The sequence below is a fragment of the Hordeum vulgare genome, chromosome 2H (assembly GCF_904849725.1).
Source record: "Hordeum vulgare subsp. vulgare chromosome 2H, MorexV3_pseudomolecules_assembly, whole genome shotgun sequence".
Lineage (NCBI taxonomy): Eukaryota > Viridiplantae > Streptophyta > Magnoliopsida > Poales > Poaceae > Hordeum > Hordeum vulgare.
This window is the reverse complement of record NC_058519.1, coordinates 599053569-599077866: the sequence shown is the minus strand read 5'-3', so window position 1 is coordinate 599077866 and position 24298 is coordinate 599053569. Positions and strand designations below refer to the sequence as shown.

The 24298-nt window shown below is 44.2% G+C and overlaps 2 protein-coding genes across 2 annotated transcripts; one reads left to right on the top strand and one right to left on the bottom strand.

Annotated features, from left to right (window-relative positions):
- Positions 1–2128: 2128 nt before the first annotated feature.
- On the top strand, positions 2129–8319 carry LOC123427593 (protein argonaute 2-like). The gene is made up of 3 exons (XM_045111671.1): positions 2129–2856; positions 5155–6256; positions 6681–8319. Exons 1-3 carry the CDS (start codon positions 2220–2222, stop codon positions 8089–8091), a joined length of 3150 nt encoding a protein of 1049 aa, XP_044967606.1. The 5' UTR covers positions 2129–2219; the 3' UTR covers positions 8092–8319.
- A 122-nt stretch (positions 8320–8441) lies between these two features.
- Positions 8442–12564, bottom strand: LOC123427594 (protein FAR1-RELATED SEQUENCE 5-like). The gene is made up of 7 exons (XM_045111672.1): positions 12119–12564; positions 11946–12023; positions 9559–11593; positions 9383–9465; positions 9220–9297; positions 9075–9140; positions 8442–8795 (listed from the first exon to the last, which is right to left on the bottom strand). The coding sequence occupies exons 1-7, from the start codon at positions 12491–12493 to the stop codon at positions 8685–8687; spliced, it is 2826 nt and encodes a 941-aa protein (XP_044967607.1). The 5' UTR covers positions 12494–12564; the 3' UTR covers positions 8442–8684.
- Between the last annotated feature and the right edge of the window lie 11734 nt (positions 12565–24298).

Here is a 24298-nt window from a genome sequence, read left to right as displayed (position 1 = left end):
ATGCTTTATCCTTAGTTTTCATTTTGGTGTGGAAAAAATGGTCAAACATATGCCACGTGGGCATAATATAAAGTCCAAATATAGATTGTGGCATCTAGCCATAAGAATTTACTAACGACACCTCGTGAGGTAAGAACTCATTATGACACCTCCAAACATGCTCTCTATGGACCTTCCCCATTGAGTGCTCCATACTCTAAGCTAAATCAGCAGGAACTTCTTGTGTAAAGGCTCGGCGAATGTGAAGGCATGAATTGCAAAGTTTCTTGGAACATTGTCTGTTCATCGATGAAGCTGAGTTGGCAAGGGCCATAATCTTGGCTTTGCTCAATGAAGCATTGAGTGTGAGATAGTCTTAACCTTCGAGGACCGATCAGGAGCATCCATGGTAGGGCCGCCTGGTTCATGTTCCGCCTGACTCGACTGCCTTGTTCTATGCCTCGAATATTTGCACGCTTGGCAATGAGTGTGCCACATTTTTCTTGATTGATGATGGATTGAGGGTTGGTGGCCATTGCGAATGCTCCAGATATTGTGCGTGTGGTGTCGTTGGTTGTTCGCTCTGTGTGATCCATGTATGAAGGGCTCCCACTCAACAAGTGGATTAGGCATTTCAAAGGGCCTTTCTCTCTAGCCATGATTGTGGTCTCGGATCCAGAGGCAAGCTAACTTGATGTCTCTCGGGCAGACTCTTGTTGGTGTATTTGTACAAATTCGTGTATTTACTCAGCGAAAATTTCCTATCGTGTGTTCTTGTTTAGCTTGACTAGCATACGTGGCGCGGAGAAGATGTGGGTGTTCTTGTGCCTTGTTGCAACTAAAATTCTTCGCTTGGTTGTGCTCAGTGGATAATCTAGGACGTAAATGCAGGGTAGATTCAACTTAAAGGATAGGTTAGAACCTATTGGAAACCACTGATCATTAGTGTTGGAAGCCATTTTATATGTGCTGCACCTAACTACTAGTGTGCTGATCATTTGTGGAGTTTTCTTATGTGGCAAATTTTGAGGGTAGGCTAGAGCCTGTTGAAGTGTGTTGAATAGAATCGCCACTCGTCGTGCTCAAGATTCGTTGCTTGACCTCTGACCGATTGCTCAAGAGGAGCCTGCCTCACCTGCCAGGCTGCCCACTTTGCCTTCTGGAGCTAAAGACCCTCTCCCACCTCCTTATTCAGTGCTGCTCCCCGTTTGTCATGACGATTTAGCGAAATGGTGGATGGAGGCTAGCCGTGTTACCTCTCCAACTCACAGGAAGGTTCAGAACTCCCTTTTTATTTTGACCATGCACTCTCTCTCGAAGGAAAGAAATTGACGGGTCTTCGACATCATCTCAATGCTCGCAAGCGTGATTACGACGAACATCGACTCAAATGGAGCATGGTGTCTTAAATAATCTGAGTATATAGGTGTGGATGTTCACTAGTAGTACACCCATCTTCTTTGTTCTGTTCCTCGTAGGTGAATTCGGTGGAATAGTGTTAGGGCAGCATTGCCCGACACCCTCTCATGTAACCTTATGTACATGTTCCTTTTTTTCGTAATGAAGCGAGGTACAATTCTCTTACGCGTTACAAAAAGAAAACACATGATATTCTCAAGACCAATCATCATAGGACCATAGGACCTTTGACGCAAGTTGAGTGACCTACGATGTATTTTACTTACGTAAGATCCAAACCCAACTCTAGAGAAAAGAATAAAACTATAAATATCGATTAACAAATACTCAAGGAGTACATGTATAGCAATGACACAATAACATAAAAATTTCAAGATCCTATGTTGGCTCAGTCTTTCGAAAGTGCTCACAGAGATAGGATGTGCGCGTATGCATTTATAGGAATGAACGTTTGCGTGCTCAGGAGTGAAAAAAAAAATCCATAGATGATGATATTTTTTTGACAAGAAAAGAAAGAAGAGGATCTCGAGGGGTAAGATGGTAAAAGCGGTCCGTGTGTACGCGACGCGACGGCAAATGAGCGTCGAAATTGGTAGCGTGCTCGTTTGAAATAAAACCAGGGGTGGGGGTAAAGACGACATTTCGCCTCAAAAATCGTCTCGCGTTGGCTCGCGCCGCTATATCTAGCGGCCCCACTCGCAACGGCCGCTCCCCCCCCCCCCCCCCCCCCTCCCCTTCCACAAGTTGGGAAAATCCCCCCAAAACCCCAACCCAATTCCATCAATCGGCCGCTGCTTCGGCCGCCCCACCTCCGCGTGAAGATGGCTAATCGACGCAGCGGCGGCGGCGGCGGAGGAGGCCGCGACGGAGGGAGAGACTCGGGAGAGATGAAGCGCGGCGGAGGCGGCAGGAACCGGGGCCGCGGCGGCGGCCAAGCGGCTCCCCCCGCCGGCGGGAGAGGCTTCCGCGATGAGGTTGATGAGCCCCGCGGAGGCGGCTTGGCTCCCGTCGGAGACCAGAACCTCGGAGGAGGCGCATCTCGCGGCTTCGGCCAGTACCTCGGCAGAGGCGGCGCGGACCGCGACCGAGGTGCTAGCTCGTACGCACGCGGCGGGGATCACGGCAGGGTCTACAGCGCTTACGGAAGGTACCAGAGACCCCTCGGAGGCGATGGGGATCCAAGCGGAAGCTCGGGAAGAGGAGGGCGTGGTTCGGGTGCCGCAACCAATGGACCTCGGGACCCGTACCACCACGGGGGACAGCAGGGTCGCGGCGCGGGCGGCGGAGATCACGGCGCGGGCGGCGGGCCTTACGGAGGATATCAGGGCCGCGGCGGACGGGAGGAGTATTATCCAAGTAGAAGTCACGGAGCAGGGCAAGAAGAGCGGCGTCGCGGCAACTACCCCCAGCAGTACGCCGCGACACCGTCGGCGAAGAGGCTCCCCTCCAATCCTGGTGGTAAGCACCGTTCCCTGATTTACATGCCACCCTTGTGAACTCTGGCATGATTCGGTAGTTCCCCTCTGAAATGTTAGAAACATGGGCCTGCGCTGTTTGATTTCACATATCATTGATTCGGTAGATCGGGGCGATGCGTTTCTCCAGGCGTGCTGTTTACCTTCTGAAATTACGGGCCTGTGATTGCAATTTTGGCTGGACGCGTGCTGATTTAGAGTAGCATTCGCGTAGGTGTGATCTCAGATTGTTTCGTAGTATTTCGTTTCTGGATCATGATTACGCAGTATCTCAAGTTTTATACGGTTCTGTTGCAGTATTATGAACTCCAGGTTTATAGATCGAGATAATAGGATTGGTGATTATCTATCTCTTTGATAAGTTCCATTTGCTGCGTTGTCTGTATTAGAGCTGTACCTATAGCACCTATTGATGCATCTTATTCTCTTGTATCTTGAATCCATAGGAACTGTTTGAATCTTAGCTTTGATAGGGTAATTACAATCCTATTTTGTTTTGCTTGAAAAAGTGGGATGAAGATGTGGTGTTGAACCCGCCTACATGCTAACTGAACTTCTAAACTGTTGTTGGTAACCTCTGTTCCGCAATTTTGAGATGCCAAATGATTGTTTAAGAGGATGCAGAGCATATGAGATAAAAATCCTGTCAGATAGCACTAGAGGATCCTTGGTAGTTTGGTATGTCACCTTGTAGCTTCAGAACGTTTAGAATATCATTTAACTACTGTATCCTTTATCAAGAATACATGAAAGCATCAGAGTTTTTCGATGAATCTGTTATTTCACAAGTAGGCTTGCATGAATGCGTCATGCTATGGTTTGGAGTCAGCATGAAGAACTTTGGGCCTTTTGGGGGCACCATTTGCAGTACCGTTTCCTGATTGTACCTGCGAGCCTTGTGAACTCTGACGTGATTCGTTCGTTCCTCTGAAATGTTCAAAACATGGGCGGGGTTGATCGCTCAAGTGATCAACGGTTTCATGATGGTTAGTCATTAGAACCTATGCTGTTTGATTTCACACATGTGGTTGACTGAGGCGAGTTTGTCCAGGCGTCCATGTTGTAGTAGCGTGGACTGCTATCTTGTTTGAAACTACGGGCCTGTAGTTGCAATTTATGTTGGTTGCGTGCTGATTTAGAGTAGCATTTGCATTGGTGTAGTCTTAGATTGTTTCTTATTTTGATCATGTCATCATAATTTATTATATGAAGTTTTGTATGTTTCTGTTTGTAGTATTGTGCATGCCCAAATGTGCTCCAATTTTTATGGATCTAGATAGATTGGAATGAAGATTATCTCTCTGTATGATAAGTTCCATGTGCTGCATGCCTGCATTATCTCATGATTATGCGGTTTCTCAAGTTTCATACGGTTTGGTTGTAGTATTTATGAATGCCTATGTGTGCTCCAAGGTTTATATATTGAGATTAATAGGAATGATGGTTATCTGATTATCTCCCTGTATGCTAAGTTCCCTTTGGTGCATTGTCTGTATTACAGCTTTACTTATGGTAGCTATTGATGCCTCTTATTCTCTTGTGTCTTGAATCCATAGGAAGCGTTTGATTCTTAGTTTGATAGGGTCGTTACAGTCCTGTTTTGCTTGAAAAAGTGGGAGGATGATGTGGTGATGAACTCAACTATGCTAACTGAACTTTTGAACTGTTGTTAGTAAACCCTGTTCTGTAATTTTGAGATGGCAAATGTTTGTTTGATAGGATGCACAGCACATGAGATAAATGGAAATCTTGACAGATAGAACTAGAGGAACCTTAGTAGTTTGGTATGTCACCATGTGGTTTCATACCATTTATAACATCGGTTAACTACCGAATCCTTTATCAGAAGACAAGAAAGTATCACGGTTTTCACCAGTGAAAACCTGTATCTGATTCTTTTGGGTTCTTTTTCTTCTTAGGAATGCTTCATTTCATAAGTAGGCTTGCATGCATGTGCCAATTGATCTGTTGCTTCATGCTATGGTTTGGAGTCAGCACGGAGATGAACTTTGGCCTTCTGGGGGTCCTTTTTGTAGTAGCAAGGGTATGAACTAAAATGAATTGCAATGCTATCTGAAGTTAGAAACGTTGAGCGATTTCCTCTCCTTATAGCTACATTTACTTCGGCATTTTCATTTGGGAAACTGTAGTGCCCTATCCGAACTGCTAGTGAAACTGTAGTTTTTTTATCCCACAGCCCCCCTCTTTAACAAGCATTCCATGTTACTGCTTTCCTTGTGTAAACTGTGCTGTTTATAACTGTTCTTTTTCCTCCCTTCAGTCAGAATATTTGGCCCCAGTGAAGAGGTACAAGTCAAACTTTGGGTGAACCACTTTGGCATCAAGTTTGGGGAATCAACTATCTTTCACTACGGTGTCAAGCTCGAGGAAGTTTCTCCAGAGGCATCAGGAGGCTTGGAGCTCTCCAAGGCAGATCAGGATTTTGCAAGTGCTCAATTCTTGAAGATGCTTCCGCAGACTTCAGAACCATTAGCTGTTGCTTCTGATGGCAAGGGCCATCTGTACACCTTTGCCAAACTGCCAGAAGGTTTATCCCTCCCTGTGTCAGTTCGGTCACGAACCTACAATGTCTCAGTAGAGTTCAAGGAGAAGCTGGTGCTACCCTCTGATAAGCCTGTGGGTAGGAATGTCTTGCAGGCTCTTGATGTCATAGTGCGTCAGGCCTCTAGCTTCGAAAAGATTATCATTGGGCAGACATTATATTCACCATGGTGGTTAGTGCCTGAGGCCCCCAATCATGCTGATGCTCTTGTCCAAACTCTAGGGGGAACCAAGCAGACTCTAAAACCCACCAAGCAAGGGCTGGTCTTATGTGTGGACTATTCAGCTATGGACTTCTGCAAACCTAAAAGCAGTGTTCTGGATCTTGTTGAGCACTTGCTGAAGCGCGTTGGCAGAAGGGAACCCCTTAAAGGCCGTAGTAGTGCACCTCTAAACGAGAAAGAGCGGAAATATTTGGAGGATCAGCTCAGAGGCCTTTGCATTACCGTGAGTTACCAGAAGAAGTCCTCTGAAGGAAAAAGGGATGCCCCGACAGTTCGGAAGTACAAGGTTCAAGGCTTGACGCCTCAATGTGCTGAACAGATAACCTTCAAGGAGTTCAAAGTAAATAAGGTTTGGAACCTTGTTGAGTATTATCGTCAGCAGTACGGGGAGAACATTCAGTATAAGATGTTTCCATGCTTGGCTTTGAGCAAGAGACCGGACAAGCCAAACCATGTCCCGATTGAGCTTTGTAAGCTTCATAGATGTCAGAAGTATCCCAAGGATTCCAAGCAGGAACCGAGAAGGCCACCCGAGTCAAAATATCGGAAACTTTGGATTGAGCAACTGGTTAATGATGGATTTGATGGGCCTTGCAGGTAACTATTTTTTGCTTGGGCGCCCTTCTACTTCTGCATATGCATGGCCATCCATTCTTTCCTTTTTTTTCAGTCTAGAAACCTAATATATCACACTATTTACTTGCTGCTGAGGAAGTAATTCCAGTGCAATATAATTTGCTAGAAGTTCAATACAATAGTTTTTTTTTCTGTGTAAACAATACCTCTACAGCAGAACATGTGTGTGAAAGAAACATGGAGTTTACCTATTTTATCGGTGTATTTTTCAATTCACTGCCCACTTACATTATTCTTGCTTAAGTAATTGCTGTCATTTTCTTTCTTTGGAAGGAACTGATCTTTGCGCTTCTTCAAAAAAGGATCTGATGCTTATTGAATAGTTAGTGAAAGGAACTCATTTTTATTACGAAGTACTAATGTCTAATGATCATTTTGCTTCCAGAGGAGACAGAGGCAAGCATTTCAAGATTTCATTGGATGAACAGATGACAGAAGTGAGCGGCAAGATCCTTCTTCCCCCAGTGCTAAAACTGGGTGACTCTAAAGAATTGAGTATTCGTCTCGCTAACCGCCAGTGGAACCTCCAGAATCACAAAATATTTGAAGGCCAGTCTCTCAAGTGCTGGGGCGTGCTCGATTTCAGTGGACAGGAGCCTCATTTCCGGGACGCCTTTATTGCAAAGATTGTCAGCAAGTGCAATAATCTCGGTATTGCAATGTCCCATGAGCCAAGCCTTGTGCACAAGTCAGAAACCTTGGTGCTATTCGATGCAGACAAACTACGTAGGGAACTTAACAAAGCGAAGGAGGCTGCCGAGGAGAAGAGGCAGAAGCTGCAGCTCCTCTTCTGCCCAATGTCTGACCAGCACCCCGGGTACAAGACGCTGAAGCTGATCTGCGAGATAGAGCTGGGGATCCAAACCCAGTGTCTCTTGACCCGCCTGGCGAACAAAGAAGGCAATAGCCAGGACCAGTACTTGTCCAACCTTGCTCTCAAGATCAACAGCAAGCTCGGAGGAAGCAACATGCAGCTATCTGACGAGCTTCCGAACGTGACTGGCACACGTTTCATGTTCATCGGCGCAGACGTGAACCACCCGCCTCCAGGAGACACGGTGAGTCCCTCGATAGCAGCTGTTGTGGCGTCCATGGATTGCCCTGGCGCCAGCCAGTACGTGCCGAGAATCTGTACCCAAAAGCACCGCCAGGAGAAGATCGGCAACCTTGGTACCATGTGTAAGGAGCTCATCGAAGTTTACAAGAAGAGGAACGGCGGCGTCAAGCCAGCAAAGATCATATACTTCCGCGACGGCGTGAGCGACGAGCTGTTCGATATGGTCCGCAAGGAGGAACTAGTGTCCATGAAGAAGGGTATCTGCGAGGACGACTACTCGCCGACGATCACAGTGATCGTGGCCAAGAAGCGACACAGCACGCGGCTCTTCCCCAAGGACGAAAACGAGCTGCAGACGCCCAACGGCAACGTGCTCCCTGGCACGGTCGTCGACACCATCGTGGTCGACCAGTCGGAGGAGGATTTCTTCCTCTGCAGCCACGACGGGCTGCACGGGACGAGCCGGCCGACACACTACTACATGCTGGAGAACGAGCACGGCTTCGAGGCCGTGGACATGCAGAAGCTGGTGTACAGCATGTGCTTCGTGTTCGCGCGGTGCACCAAGCCGGTGTCGCTGACGGCGCCCATCAAGTACGCTGACATCGTGGCCTACCGCGGCAGGGACTACTACGACAGCAGGATGGACTCCATGCAGCTCCAGGCCCAGCTCCAGGCCGTCGAGTTCCCGGAGCTGCGCGTGCACCCGGATCTCAGGGACAAGATGTTCTTCATCTGACGCCGCCTGCTTTTTCAGGGTGCTCCAGAGCACGTTCTGCTTCTTGTGTGCGCGTTCTTGCTGCTGCTTTGCTGTGTTGTGTACATGCCCGTCAAATTGGCTCTTACGGCTTTGCTGCGTTCTGTACATGCTCGCCGAATTGACTCTTACAGCTTTACTGTCTTCTGTACATGCTCGTCGAATTGGCTTGTTACAAACTCGTTATTGTACATACATTCTGTTACTGGAGATACTGCGAATCAACAAATTGTTCTTCTGATACACAGTTTCGGTCTTTGTTCTTTCTTGTTTTTTCATTCATAATTCATATTCCAGCAGATATTGGAGAACTGGAGTCCTGGGAAAGGATATGAGAAATATATTTTTGACATTTCTTTGGCACTCCCGCGATCAGCTAAATGTGTACATACAAGGCAACCAGTTTTACGCTGAACGGCAGTTATCTAAGCCAAACGGCAGTATTTGGAGAAAAAAACTCATCATGGAAGCTCATACTGGAGTAGCACTCAGACTCAGTAGTGGTCCTACGTTCTTCAAACCTAGTGGCAATGTAATAGCCGTCGTGGTATATACAAGTGATGTGAAGTCGTACATCAGAGAAAATCCCACACCGGTATCGACGACTGACCCTCCTCTTCATTCTCATGGTCGATCTGGGGATTTGTCTCCATGAATTGCAATGCGTGCATGTCACCAGTATAGGCCTGCAGGATTTACGCTCACTTCAGTAACTACGGCATCAAGAACAGTATGAACCATACCTGAGTCCGGACTTCAGAATTAAGCAACTACTACGTACTACTCCCTCCGTTCGTAAATATAAGTCTTTTTAGAGATTTCACTACGGACTAGTGGAATCTCGAAAAAGACTTATATTTAGGAACGGAGGAAGTATTCATTAAGTGGACAAGAAAGGTCAAATGCTTCAAAAAGATATCAAACACAAGCTTCTCTTTTACAACCAGTAATTCCAAACAACTCACTTGGGTTTCGGTTAGTTGACCATTCCCAGGGAATGGCTGCTGTTGCAGGGTTGGAACTGCAGAAGCCTGCATGCCCACAAGAACCTGATAAACCTGATAACTAATCGACATGACTATACATTGTTATCAAGAGATGAACACAAACCTGAACAAAATGGTTCAAATTGTCACGAAGGTTCTGTGAGGTACTAAGACCAAAGTTGTGGCCAAGTACATAATGTCCCTGCACAATACACAGACAAGCTAAACCACATTCAGAAGGCCACATGAAAATACTAGGAATCATGTGTTCCTGTTGAGGAATGCACCTGCATTAGTTGATCTGGTAGGAACTGATCCGTAACATTCACTTCCCTTTCTCTTGGTCCTGCAGCTACTTCATCAGGATGCCCTATTTTCAAAGTATGCAAAAAAAGATGTTTAAATTTACATGTACAAGTGTATAAAAAGAGTTCACATCTATAAACATATAAACTGCAGACACCTTTTCTTGGTTTCTGCCTTTTATTGGTTTCCTGACAATTTCCACGACGAGTAACTTCACTCGTCTTCTTTCCGGTAGCTTTCTGAGCGTCACTGCTATTACCAAGGGGATAATCATTTTGAACCATACGAGTTAACTGATCCTTGATGGAATGGACAACAGATGACTTAGCAGCTAACATAGATTGCAAAGTTCGTTCAATTCCTTCATTCAGTTGATCCGACTGGCTTGCGACCATTGAAAATGTTTCTACGTTCCCTGCAGCCTTAGAAGCAATCTTATAGAACAAACGACAAAGAGCCGCATAACGATCTGGAACACAAGATCCTATATCACTGTCAAAATTAAACCCATCGATTTCATGAACACTCCCCAACTTTGCATCTGTACTCAACCTCTTAAGAAAATACTGTGGGGGGATCTCTTTAACATTCTTCAGTTCATATACCTTTAATATATGGCAGCATAAAATTCCAGCAGTTTCAAATTTTTTACAAGTACATGCAACCGTGCCATCTGATGAATCAAACCGCACAACTTGTTCTTTAGTTCTGTTTTTAACCGTAATCATATACTCAGAAAGAGAGCCGAACTCGCCACAACCGTAAACCATACAGTTCATGCACTCTTCATGCTCTTTCCTAAATAACTCAAAATTTATTGGTGTATACAAGTTTGCAGCCTGCCAGAGCAGTGGCAGAGGTGTTCTTGCTTCCCCTTGGGTAGCTTGGTAATCAGCTTGTATCTCTTCCTGTCTCCTCTCCTCAACTGAACTTTCAAAAAACTTCAAAAAAGGAGATAGCTCTTTCTCACAACCCAGGTATTCTTTCATCCTTATGCTTATGGCTTCTGCTCGTACCATGCTTTTAATGTCCCCGGAGAATATTTGTCGGCCATATGGCAAGGCCCAAATTTCTCTGTCTTCGTAAAGCTCCTTTAACAATTTGTTTTCTTTAAGGTTGTATTTCTCCATTATCACATTCCATGTGTCAACAAACTCTTGGCCATCCTCGATATCAAATATACAGTGGCTAAAATCATGTGTGAATTCTTCTGAAATACAGAAAACATGCGCCAAGGACTTAACTGCATCCTGGTATATTTGCCACAGGCAATAACGGTGAACTGTACCAGGCCAAGCGAGGTCTAGTGCTTCCTTCAAAGTAGCAGATCGATCCGTCAAAATTGTCTTGGGCTGTTTCCCACACATGGCACTCTTAAAGGTCTCAAGAAGCCACTTGAAAGATTCAGCCGTTTCATCATACAGGAAAGCAGCACCAAATATGACCATTTGTCTATGATGGTTCATACCCAAAAACAAAGCTAGTGGCCTGCTGTAGTAATTCAGTTTGTAGGTCATATCAAAGCAGATCACATCACTGAAATAATGATAGTCGAAGATTGATCTTGCATCAGCCCAAAAGACATTAGCAGCTTTGTCATTTTCATCCAACTGGATGGCATAGTAAAAAGATGGATTATCACTCTTCATACTTCGAAAATAATCTGTAAGAGCTCTGAAATCCTCTGCGTTCATATCGTTTGTAGACTTGGTCCGAAGATAATTCTTGTACCTTGGAGGAATGCTTATGGCATTTCCATTTCCAGATTGAACCTTGGACAATAATCTTTGCGACTTCAGCATCCCAATATCAATTGGACCAGCAAGCTGGTGATTATGATCCTGCACAAATTCTGTCACTCGGTATTTTCCACTGGGCGTTAACGTGATAGAAAATCGTGCAGGGCAACCCGTCCTTGTGTCCGGGCAAGGTCTCTTGGGCAAATTCTTTGCGCGAAAGCCCTCTCTGGAACAGACATAAAACCTTGATCTACTGCCACTTTTTGCTGTTTTATCCCACAATCCTTTTCGGACACTAAATCCCACATTTCCTGCATAACTAACATAATACATGCATGCTTTCTCTTCACTCTCGAAGACCATTCCAATTATGGGCACTCCTCCAGCGTTCGCAACAACTTCTGCTGGCAATTCTGGCTCTTCTTCTGCCTTCTCTTCAGATTTATCTGTAGTCTGGGAGAAACAAGCGCGACTATATAATCTCATCTTTGTATAAACGATTATATAAACAAGCGCCAGCATACTTTCCCTACTCTAGAAACTCACACAGAAACGGGAAAATTTCAGATAACAAGCTATAATCTTTTTTTCAGATCAACAGGGAGGGCTCGCCGGCTCAATTGCATAGAGCCGGGGATCCCTCCCTGTAGATCTAAAAAAAGGATTATAATCAGAAACAAGGCTATAATCTGTAGTTCATAGGCGCTAAACAGAAACTTTGATGATGGCAAAGCAAAGCAAAGCAAAGCGCACCCCTACACTACCCTGCCTGCAATGTGCAATACCAAAAACATCACGATTGTACCTGCGGATCCTCCTTGCCGAGGAACTGCCCTCCAGCACCCCTCCGGCGCCGCTCCGCCAGGGCCTGCCTCGACGGGACCTGCAGGCAACAAGGGCAGCAGCCAGTAAGTTGACAACCGTGCTCTCCCCAGCCAAACTAGCCCCCAAACATGGACCTCGTCACAAGAATCCCACCTTAGCGGCGGCGCGGTTGACGCCCTGGCGGCCGCTCCGCTTCTGCATGTAGCGGGTGATGATGTCGCGGCGCTCCTCGTGCGTGTAGCGGGAGACCCGGACGCCCAACTCCCTGAGCAGCCGCGAATGCTCCAACGAGGCGGCCCCGGAGGGGCCGCATCCCTTGTTTTCTCTGGCGGCGGAAGTCTCTACGCCGCCGGGCTTGAGCTGGTTCTTACGGGCGGCGCGGCGCTTCTTGGAATTGGAGGAGAGGTCGAGGTAGGTGCGGACTATGTGGGAGATGCGGGGTGTCGGATGTTGTGGTTGGATCGGCGCTGGTGAGGACGCAGCGGGGTCGCCGGCGCCGGCGGCCCCGCCGTCGGAGGTGCTGGCCATGGTTTTGGATCGGAGGGGTGGGGAAAACGGACGGACTTGGATAGTCAACTGAGATGTGTATGACACGTGGGACCCCAATTGCAGTGTCCCGGACAGAACTGTGAGTGGACACTGAAATCAGATTGTAAGGGTGTGTTTGGTTCGGCCACGAAGCGGATCGAAATGTCATGGTTTCATTTTATCAGAAAGGAGCGGTTTTGTCTTTATGTTTAGTAGAAATAATTGAAAAAAATGAAATGATTATATTTTGATGTTTGGTTTCAGAGATGAAATGGAATAGAATTGTTCATCTCATCTGATTTCACTAAGGCATGAACTATGGAAGCATCACGTTGGTGTGGTCTCAACCTCTATCTAAGAAAAAATTTGTGAGGCCAGCGTATGAATATTTCTCATCCAATACAGGCAATACCTCTTGATAGTCCAGCTATCTCAGCTTTTTTACTTTCCATCCAAACAAATGCAGTTCTCTCTCCTTCATCCCCTCCTTGCTTCTTGCTTTTTCAGTGAAGAAGTCGGTTCTTCTGCAAGAGGTCGTTTGGCTCTGCAAGCGACTGTCTTTTTGCCTTTTTTATCCACATGGGTTGCTCGTCCGACGTGTATCGGCGGGGAGCGATGGACATGCCCTAAGCCATACTGTTGGGGATACACAAAACAGGTAGACCCATGAAAGGTTGAAATACCATAATAGCATGGATCCACACATGATATGGATCTAGACAAATACATAGTACATACTATCTACTCGGACAAGTACATTCCATCCACTTGGATGATAGTCAACCACTCGGTCATATGACTTACTAGGGTATGCGAAGACCAACAGTCGGCAAGACAGTCGAAGCATAGAGAAGGTTCTGTAGTGGGCTCACATTATGACATCAATGCGCCATCTTGTAACATAAGAGACGAGAGGGTGGCGCATTCTATATAAGACACCCCCTCCATATAGCCGGAGGCGGCTCATTCTTCCTCCGCGGAGCTCTGGCTCTCTCTCTCTAGTCTCAGGACCTTGCTTGGAGATCCGTTCTCCCCTTTCTCTAATACACCATGTAACTATGTGTTCATAACAGATATGCAAAGCCTCTCCGGAGGACGAGACGTAGGGCTGTTACCTCCATCGTGAGAGGCATGAACTCGCTAAAACACTCGTGTCACCCATTTGCATCTCGATAGATCATGCTCCTTTATCCTACCCCTTTATATTGTCAGAATCGTTATCACGACACATACTGAATTAGATTTTGATAAAAACTAAAGTGAACTTATACTAAATAGTTGATTGCATTGATTCACAGAATGGTGCATTGTACATTAGACGCTGCATTGCAGAACAAAACATAAGTTCAGGCAACCACAACTCATCGTTATGCAAACATCAGATGATTGTAAATTCAATTGATGACGAACGTGACGCATGATCAAAGATTTCATAATAACACTAACAAAAATGCCGGTGTGTTGCAATGGAAGAAAAATCAAAACTATTTACTTATAGTTTCAGACTTGTAATATCACTTGACATCATAGGTGGTTAGATCAGAAGGATAGATGGAAATGCATACTTGATGTTTACTGGCTATCGGTTGTGATAACTACAAGGTTGACTGTAGCGACCCGACTCAAAACGAGTCAAGCCTCTGTGTATCTGTGCCATCCCTGGATCAGTATGCTGGCACACACACAGTACATCAATGTATATATCAAAGTGCAATCACATGGAAATAGCGTAAAACTGATATATACCTTAAATATCTCAGCGGAAGCAGTCAAGGGAGTGGAGTCCCAATGAACCCCAACGGCAAGTTGAGTGCGGACCGTAACCCTGAATCGTACTCTTACTCGTCGAGGAAACATATCTGCAACATAAGACGTTGCAGCCGTGTAGGTCAGCATATTGAATATGCTGGCAAGTCACATATGAGAGGGGGTAAAATATTATCTATACTATATGCATATATGGCAGGTGGGGTTGTAAGTTTTTAGCAAAAAGCAATGTTTTCTCCTACCACAAGAGAGGGGCTAAAAGCAAAATATTACTACGTTGTTGGTTGTTAATGAGATGGTTCCGCCAACCAGTTCTCATACCCAAGTTATCAATATTACCCTCATCAAGTATTTATAATGGTGTTGAGAATTCCCGGTAACTTCAGTTCCTTTGGCTCAAGTTGTCCATGACCATGGACACGACTAATCGATTAGGTTTGAGTACTCTGTAGAGTTTTGCACACGTTCCCCACAAGATTTTATCGCCTCCGTGTATGTCCTTGCACTTCAGGATGTTTGAAGACCGGATGATCAAAACATGGTCTTTCAACGGGTCTCTCTGAATCCCTGTCGGTGCCCATCCAATCCTAACGTTCTTCTACATCTGCTGGCACCGCCTGTCCAGAGTCGACGCGTTGTCCAACCAAGCGAGAGCCCATAATGACTTGTGGCTGTGCAGGTAAGCCTTGGGTCTTGAAAATATCCGTCCGTCTCTTTGAGCCTGGGTGAAGCTTTCCGCAAGATGTCATGGCACGTCTCCAGCATCCCGGGTCATCCACTGGTTTCTCCAGGGAGCCGATCAACCGTCCTTCACCTAGAGTTGCATTGCATCACGAGGTCTTGAAAAGTCTTGACTTAACCGGTCTTGGTTATTAAATTATTCTCGCATCACTCGTGATAAACTCTCAACCAGAATCCCGTCTACTCAAGCATAGCAATATGAAATTTGTCGTCCCGGGCCAAGTAACGGGGTTGTTGGGTGCCTACCACATGATACTACAATATGTAACCATAATTTCCAAGTACCTAGTCAGCATGCAAATTGGGCATAGGATGGTAGAACTACGATGCATAAAACATAGGTGATACATGATCAAATGACTTGCCTGATGAGGTTGATGAAGAAGAATTATCGTTTCTCGAGAAATAACTTGATAGACTACTCGTCACTCTCCGATGAAATCTATATAACAAACATATCATTCACGTAAGCACGCACACTAGCAATCATTCTAGCAATCAAATATCAAACGACAATAGAAGTAGATGAAATCAAAACAATATGAAAGATCGAATAAGAATCGAAATGGGAACTTCAAAGAGTGCTAGGGAGTCTTCTACTACAACATTCACAAAAATAATTTTTGTCTAATCAGAAAATAAAATACTTAAATAACAGAGAATAGAATATAAATTTAACTAAGACAAAATAAAGTATTTTTCATGAAACTATTTTGAAAGTATTTTCAAATGGGAGTTAATCTAGTAGGGAAATCAATTGCAAGTTATTAGAGAACTAGAATTGATTTCATGATAAAAAATAAAAATAAAAATAAAAATTTGTTGAAAACCTACTGTTAACTAACAGAAACAAAATATAAACTTTCTGAAATATAAAAGAAAAAAAATTAAAAACAATTATAGAAAAAGAAATAGCCATAATCCTAAAAGAACTAAAACATAATCTGTTTTGGTAAAAACCCCAAGTAAAAATAAAAGAAAAAAATTTAAACTTAAACTAATAAAAGATATGATCACTAGGAAACAACATCAAAAGGAATTAAATTAAAAGCTATTTTTAAACTCCCATGATAAGCAAAACAAGATTTAAACCAAATCTGATCTAATTCAAATTTTATAATTCCAAACATAGACAAATTATATATTTTCGGAAACTACAAGAAATTTGTGATCTAACTCAAAAAGAATCACCTAATTTGGAGTTACAGACTAATAGATATGAATTTTATAAGTTTGCTTTTTTTGTGAAAAAAACGGTGACGAGATTTCTTTGAAGCTCATCATGGATGGAAGGTTGGCCGTGGCTGGGTGGTTGGCCGGCGAGGTGGGGCTTGCTCTGGTAAGGGGAGGTCGTCGGCGGAGAGGGGGAACGGCCGAGGGGGTGCCAGGGGGCTCGACAGGGGTAGGGGTGGTCGCAGCAAAGCTCCTGTGCTTTGTTCTTGACAGGAAGAACTATGGTGGGGGAGTGGCGTCTACAGGCAGGGAAAGGGAGATTTTTTTAGGGGAACGAAAAGAGGAGGCCATGGGGGTTCTTATAGGGGCAACGGGAGGTGTGGGGAGGCAGTAGAGCTCGCGAAATCCGGGGAGGGACCTTCGTGGAAGCTTCTGCCATGGCTACAGAAGGAAACGCCGTGAGGAAGAAGAAGAAGGTGGGATTGGGCCAGATTGGTTTCTTAACGTGGCCCAAGTACATTCCTAAAATAAGAGATCTCTTTTCCTTTTTATTAAAACAGGAATTAATACGATTAAAAGGAAATAGAATATCCTTGGAATATAGGGGTATAATATATTAAAATTTTCAGGAAAATAAATTCAAAAAGATGGACATTTTTCCACGGCCAAAATAAATACTTCAAAAAAAATATTTTTCAGAAAATCCCCTAAATGCTTTATTTCTTTTTGCAAATAATTTTCAAATAAATCTTGGGTGTCATGGCTCAAATATTTCAAAGAATATCCCCGGGTTTGGAGGGTCATGTTTCTCCTCTCTTTTCTTGCTTGACAAGATATGGTTCCCGACATTCCATGAGTGAGGAAGAAACAAAATACAAAGCAAAAATCGAAAGGAATTCCAATGCCACCTTGATTCAAATTCTTTATAGTTGAAGAAGTCATGCTATCTCCTCTCGCTGATTTTAAAAAAGATGAATTTGAATTCACAGGAAAAAGGGGAAAGTCATTTTATTCCCTCTCATTCAAAAGTTTTTAAAAAGTTTCAAATTTCACTCAAGTTTCAATCACTCAAACAAACAAACAATCAATCTAATAAATTATACTAACATTCCAAAATTTGGGATGTTACATTGACGTGGCACAATGTGCAAATGAATCACACAACTAATTTAGTTCAAAAAAACATTATGATTGTTTAAGGAAGAGAACGTTATGTGATCGAAATGAAACATTGTTTAGATATATGTAGTACCAATCGAATCTACTATTGCCTTGACATAAGTTGTACACATCTAGACTATTTTTATTTTATTTTTTTAGGATCCAATAGTTAGCCATAACAATTAAGACACCAAATTGCCAAATCAAAATCTCACCATTGGCAGACATTTACAAAGTTTATACATGTTGAAGTGCATATAGAAAGTAAATCGTAGATTATATTGTCCTCAATTAAAGGATTATGTAAAGAAATGTCGAAAGGAGAAACACACCTATTGTATCAATCCGGAGTTTACACACTCTAATCGTTTCATCTGAAATCACATGTGGAGATCGGCCACTGATCTGGTGCTAGACCCTGTCGGCCATGTCCAGCTCCTCCCGGGCCGTGCTTCTCCTTGCTCTGTCAAGGAAGAAGTACACCACAATGGAGCTCACCCACTGATCTGGTGTTGGATCCTGCCGGCCATGTCTAGCCTCACAATGGAGCTCGGGCACCCGACTACTAAGAATTAATTCCTTCTTTGGATCCTTCATTAATTCCTTCTTTGGACTCCTTCGAGGCCACCTTTTGTTTTCAACTAGCAGATGCGTCTTTGATCTAGCATCTCCCGCACTCGCCTCGAGACCTCGACCACCTTTCATCATCTCCCTCTATTCGAGCTACAGAATCTCTCTCCCTGGATTAATTCCTTCTCTGACCAATTCCTTCAAGGCTGCTTGTTGTCTTTGACTCACAACCATATTTGAACCGGTAGGATTGTGTTTAACAAAACGGTGTGGGACTATGATACGTCTCCGTCATATCTACTTTGGCAGACTCTTTTGCCCTTGTTTTGGACTCTAATTTGCATGATTTGAATGGAACTAACCCGGACTAACGCTGTTTTCAGTAGAATTGCCATGGTGTTGTTTTTGCGCAGAAATAAAAGTTCTCGGAATGACCTGGAAACTTACGAGGATTTTTTGTGGAATATATAAAAAATACTGGCGCAAGAATCAACCGGAGAAGTGGATCGTGGAGCCCACAAGCCCACCAGGCGCGACCCCCTTGGCCGCGCCTAGCAGGCTTGTGGGGCCCACGGAGCTCCACCGCCTCCAATTCCAGCTCTATTTAGTCCCTTCCGTCTAGAAAAAAATCAGAGAGAAGAGTTCATCGCGTTTTACGATACGGAGGCGCCGCCACCTCCTGTTCTTCCTCTGGAGGGCAGATCTGGAGTCCGTTCTGGGCTCCGGAGAGGGGAGATCGTCACCATCGTCATCACCAACCTTCCTTCATCGCCAATTCCATGATGCTCTTCACCGTTCGTGAGTAATCTCATCGTAGGCTTGCTGTACGGTGATGGGTTGGATGAGATCTATCACGTAATTGAGTTGGGTTTGACGGGGATTGATCCCGAGTATCCACTATGTTCTGAGATTGATGTTGCTACTACTTTTCCATGCTTAATGCTTGTCACTAGGGCCCGAGTGCCATGATTTCAGATCTGAACCTATTATGTTCTCGTCAGTATATGTGTGTTCTAGATCCTATCTTGCAAGTTGTAGTCACCTACTATGTGTTATGACCTGGCAACCCCGGAGTGACAATAGCCGGAACCACTCCCGGAGATGACCATAATATGAGGAGTTAATGTATTCACTTTGTGCTAATGCGTTGTTCCGGTTCTCTATTAAAAGGAGAACCTTAATATCCCGTAGTTTCCATTAGGACCCCGCTGCCACGGGAGGGATGGACAATAGATGTCATACAAGTTCTTTTCCCTAAGCACGTATGACTACATCCGGAATACATGCCTACATTACATTGACGAACTGGAGCTAGTTACATATCTCTCCGTGTTATAACTGTTGCATGATGAATACCATCCGCATAAACATCAATCACCGATCCAATGCCTACGAGTCTTTTCCTACTGGTCCCTGCTACGTTACTTTGCCGTTATTGCTGTCGCTGCTGCTACTGTTACTCTGTCACTATTGATGTCACTGTTGTTACTGCTGCTACTGTTACCGTTGCTACTATTGCTATCACACTACCTTGCTACTGACACTTTACTGCAGATACTAAGTCTTTCAGGTGTGGTTGAATTGACAACTCAACTGCTGATACTCGAGAATATTCTTTGGCTTCCCCTTTGTCGAATCAACAAATTTGGGTTGAATACTCTACCCTCGAAAACTGTTGCGATCCCCTATACTTGTGGGTTATCAAGACCTTTTTTCTGGCGCCGTTGCCGGGGAAGCATAGCTCTATTCTCTGAGTCACTTGGGATTTACGTGTGCTGAACACTATGAGGAATCCGAAAGATCCAAAAACTAAAGTCTTGCCCTCAACTACGAGGACAGGTAAGGAACTGCCATCTAGCTCTGCACTTGATTCACCTTCAGTTATGAGTAAGTTTGCGACACCACCTCCTGCTAGAAATTTTGATGTGTCGCCTGTGCTTGATGATTCTACTTCTGCTATCCATGAGGCTTGTGATGATGCTATGCTTGATACTGCTTTGCCACTAGGTGCATTCCTTGATGCACAAATTGCTAGACTTGCTGCTAGATGTGATGATACTTCTGAAACTGCTGAGATTATTGAAGTAGAACCTGCTATTTTGCCTGTTAGAATTAGCTCTCCTAGATATGAATTGCCTAATATGCGTGAGGGTTATGTTATGGAGGGAGAGATAGCTGAGGACTTTCTTGCTTGTAAGGATAGCTATGATGTTGAGAAATTACTACGCAAGTGGAAAGAAAAATATTTGAACTCTAGGATGAAATACGACCCGAAGTTTGCTACTTCGCCTATCTTTGTGACCGATAAGGATTATGAATTCTCTGTCGACCCTGAGTTAATCACTTTGGTCGAATCTGATCCTTTTCACGGTTATGAGTCTGAAACGGTTGTAGCACATCTTACCAAATTGCACAATATAGCCACCCTATTCACGAGTGAGGAAAAGATCCACCACTACTATATCCTTAAGCTGTTTCCTTTATCGCTAAAAGATGATGCTAAGACTTGGTTCACTTCTCTTGCTCCTGGTTGTGTGCGTAGTCCCGAGGATATGATCTACTACTTCTCTGCGAAATATTTTCCAGCCCATAAGAAGCAAGCTGCGTTGCAGGAAATATATAACTTTGCGCAAGTTGAAGAAGAGAGTCTCCCACAAGCTTGGGGGAGGCTTGTCCAGCTGATGAATGCTTTGGCTGATCACCCTCTTGAGAAGAATGAAATACTTTATATCTTCTATAATGGACTAACCGATGCTTCTAAGGACCACCTAGATAGTTGTGCCAGTTGTGTTTTTACGGAACGAACTATGGAACAAGCTAAGATCCTATTGAATAATATCTTGTGCAATGAGAATGCTTGGATTATTCCCGAACCACCTCCGAAGACAACTCCTAAGAAAAGAGGTATCCTATTCCTCAGTCCTGGAGATATGCAAGAAGCTAAGAAATCTATGAAAGAGAAAGGCATTAAATCTAAAGATGTCAAAAATCTACCACCTATCGAAGAGATCCATGGTCTTGATAACCCGATACTGGTAGTAGAGGTAAATTCTCTTCGTAGATTCAATGAGAGTGATATTCCTTTTGATAAGCCTGCTAGCGTATGCCTGGATGAGTTTGATAACTTTGTTGCCAAACAACAAAGTTTCAATGATTATGTTAGCAGACAATTGGAACAGAATGCTCGCATGCTTAGTCATTTAAGTGCTTGTGTGGACAGAAACGTCAATGATCTTAAGCTCTTGAGTAAACATGCCTCTATGGTTACTACTCAAGTAGAACAAGTACTTAAGGCTCAAAATGACTTGCTCAATGAGTTGAATGACAATTCTGTCAGAGTCGTCACTAGATGAGGTAGAATGACCTAGGAACCTTTGTATCCTGAGGGTCATCCTCAGAGAATTGAACAAGATTCTCAAGGAGTTAGCACCGATGCACCTAGTCATCCTAGAAAGAAAAAGAAAGATGATAGGAACTTGCACGCTAGCAACCCTGTTGTTGTGACAGCTGAGAATCCAAATGATATCTCCGTTTCTGATGCCGAAACACAATCTGGTGATGAAAATGAGCCTAATGATAATATCAATAGTGGTGTTCATGTTGATGCTCAACCTAGCAATGATAAGGATGTGGAGATTGAACCTGTTGATCTTGATAACCCACAACCTAAGAATAAGAGATACGATAAGAACAATTTCATTGCTAGGAAGCATGGTAAAGAAAGGGAACCATGGGTTCAGAAACCCATGCCCTTCCCCCCAAACCATCCAAGAAAAAGGATGATGAGGATTTTGAGCGATTTGTTGAAATGATTAGACCTGTCTTTCTGCAAATGCGTTTGAGAGATATGCTCAAAATATCTCCGTATGCTAAGTACATGAAGGATATTGTGACTAATAAGAGGAGGATACCTGAGGTTGAGATTTCCACCATGCTCGCTAATTACACCTTCAAGGGTGGAACTCCTAAGAAACTAGGTGATTCCGGAGTGCCCACTATACCGTGCTCCATTAAAGGCAACTATGTTAGAACTGCTTCATGCGACCTTGGAGCGGGTGTTAGTGGTATGTCTCTCTCTCTTTATCATAGACTTGAATTGGATAAGTTGACACCCACTAAAATCTCTCTGCAAATGGCCGACAAATCAACTACTTTCCCTATCGGCATTTGCGAGGATGTGCTTGTTGTGGTTGCCAATGTTACTATCTTAACATACTTTGTTATTCTGGATATCCCCGAGGATGATGCCATGGCGGTCATCCTTGGAAGACCCTTTTTAAACACTGCAGGGGCTGTTATTGATTGCAACAAAGGCAATGTCACTTTCCATGTCAACGGTAATGAGCATACGGTGCACTTTCCGAAGAAACAATATCGAGTACATTGCATCAATGCTATTGAAAAAACTTCATCGATTCTTATTGGGAGCTTTGAATGCCCTATACCTACTGTCAAGATGAAGTATCATTTGCTTGTTGGGGATATGCACCTCCCCATTGAGGTAACCTAGTGACTATTCGAAAATTCTCTGTTCTTTTTTATGCGATTCGGAAAAGTTTGTCAAGGAGACTTGATCAACCTCATTGATGGATTTTTTTGATGACCATGGGATGGATGAATCGAGGAGTCACAAACCTCTGTTCCTAGCTTTCACCTTCGGTTGCTTAGAAGAAAAATGATAGATTTAGCTTTAGTTTTCCCTGTTTTCTGCTTTTAGCGTCCCGTAGAAAAGTGTCTCGAAAATAAAAGTTCTCCGAATGCCGTGAAAATCAAGTATGATTTTTTCTGGAATTTTTGAAAAATTCTGAGACGGAGAGCTAGTCAGGGGGATGCACTAGTGGGCCACAAGCCTGGAGGCGCGGGCACCCCCATGGCCGCGCCTACCAGGCTTGTGGGGCCCACGTGTCCCCTCTCCACTTATTCTAGCTCCCATCTTCTTCTCCTACCTCCAGAAAAAATCGTTTCGCAGCTCAAACCCGTGTTCTTGCTCTTCTTGCCGCGATTTTCGATCTCCTTGTGCAAAGCCCCATTCACCAAACTGTTTTGGGGAAATTGCTCCTTGGTATGTGACTCCTCCATTGGTCCAATTAGTTTTTTGCTCTAGTGCCTCATTCCTTGCGTATTTTTGCTGCCTTCGTGACCCTGTTCTTGACCTTTGCATGCTAATTTTAGCTGGTCCCAAGTAGTTTTGATGCGTGATATGGCCTCTAGGCACTTCTAGGAGTAGTTGCTATGATGTTAGTTGAGCCTTGTTCACTTTTCCTTAGAGTCACTAAAAATTTCAGAAAAGGAAAAGATGAGGATGTTCTTAAGAGGCTCTTCAAGCCGTGACCCCAAGGATGATGAACATGAGTAGAAGAAACCCAAGTATCCGGTCCCCCGAGTTGCAGAAGTTCGAGCGTGCGAGTGACCAAGCGATGTGTTCTTACGCGTCGCCGGAATTTATGAGGACTTTTACTACTTGGTGGAGAACGCATGCCTTACCGCCTTCGTTGAAGATAAGTGTCTGCAATACCTCCTCCTCACTAATATGTTCGTGCAAAGCTTTAACTTCTATCCAAGGAAGAGTCCTCATATGGTTGAGTTTAAGTTATATGATATCCCCCAGCGCATGTCACTTCAGGATTTTTGCAATGTTTGCAAATTACCTTATGTTGGGGAAATTCATGAACCTCGTCCACGGGACTTGGAGGCTTTCATAGATACTATTGTTGTAGGAGAGGAGAGAGGAGTGTCTTGCGCTAGAGCTGCTAGCATACATTTTCCCGTGCTTCGGTACTTCTCATTATTCGTGGGAAAGTGTTTGATTGGCCGTGGGAAAGCTGGGGCCCTTAGCTCCCGAGATCTTGCGGTCTTGCGCGAAGCCCTTTCTAATGACAAAACTTTTAGCTTGGGCGCTATAGTAGCTCAATGGTTGAACACGAATCGTTCTAAAGGCGTTGTTTATGGAGGTATCTATGCTACCCGTCTTGCTAGACATTTTGAGATACCTATTAGACTGCACGAGGAAGAAGAGATTCTTCTTTCCGAGAGATATCTAGATTATGATAGCATGGTTCGCCATGACTTTCTTGATAAAGATATAAATAAGAGGATGCTTTATAACCTGGTATTTAGTCAGGGTACTCGTGAGACTATTACTTTGCCTGCTCCTTCTTTGTTCAATCTTCATCTAGGCAGGTACATTATTATGCCCTCGGACATCTACGCATATTGGGGCATTGCACCACCACAGGCGCCCGTGCCCGAGCTACCAGTCGAGTACCAGACGTCAGTTTATTAGTGGGAGCCAGAGGAGCTCACCCAACAGTGGCACCCTTAGTCCACTCTGGAGTACCCCGGAGACGGTTATTTCCCTCCTTGGGAGTAGACCAACTTAGGCCAAAAGCCTAA

Bases quoted from the DNA above. Each gene is read 5' to 3' on its own strand.
- LOC123427593 (XM_045111671.1), top strand. From the start codon at position 2,220: ATGGCTAATCGACGCAGCGGCGGCGGCGGCGGAGGAGGCCGCGACGGA. The intron at 2,857-5,154 runs GTAAGCACCGTT...TCCTCCCTTCAG, and splicing joins GCTCCCCTCCAATCCTGGTG to TCAGAATATTTGGCCCCAGT. The intron at 6,257-6,680 runs GTAACTATTTTT...TTTTGCTTCCAG, and splicing joins GGATTTGATGGGCCTTGCAG to AGGAGACAGAGGCAAGCATT.
- LOC123427594 (XM_045111672.1), bottom strand. From the start codon at position 12,493: ATGGCCAGCACCTCCGACGGCGGGGCCGCCGGCGCCGGCGACCCCGCT. The intron at 12,024-12,118 runs GTGGGATTCTTG...TGTTGCCTGCAG, and splicing joins TCAACCGCGCCGCCGCTAAG to GTCCCGTCGAGGCAGGCCCT. The intron at 9,141-9,219 runs GTTTGTGTTCAT...GTGGGCATGCAG, and splicing joins ATTTGAACCATTTTGTTCAG to GCTTCTGCAGTTCCAACCCT.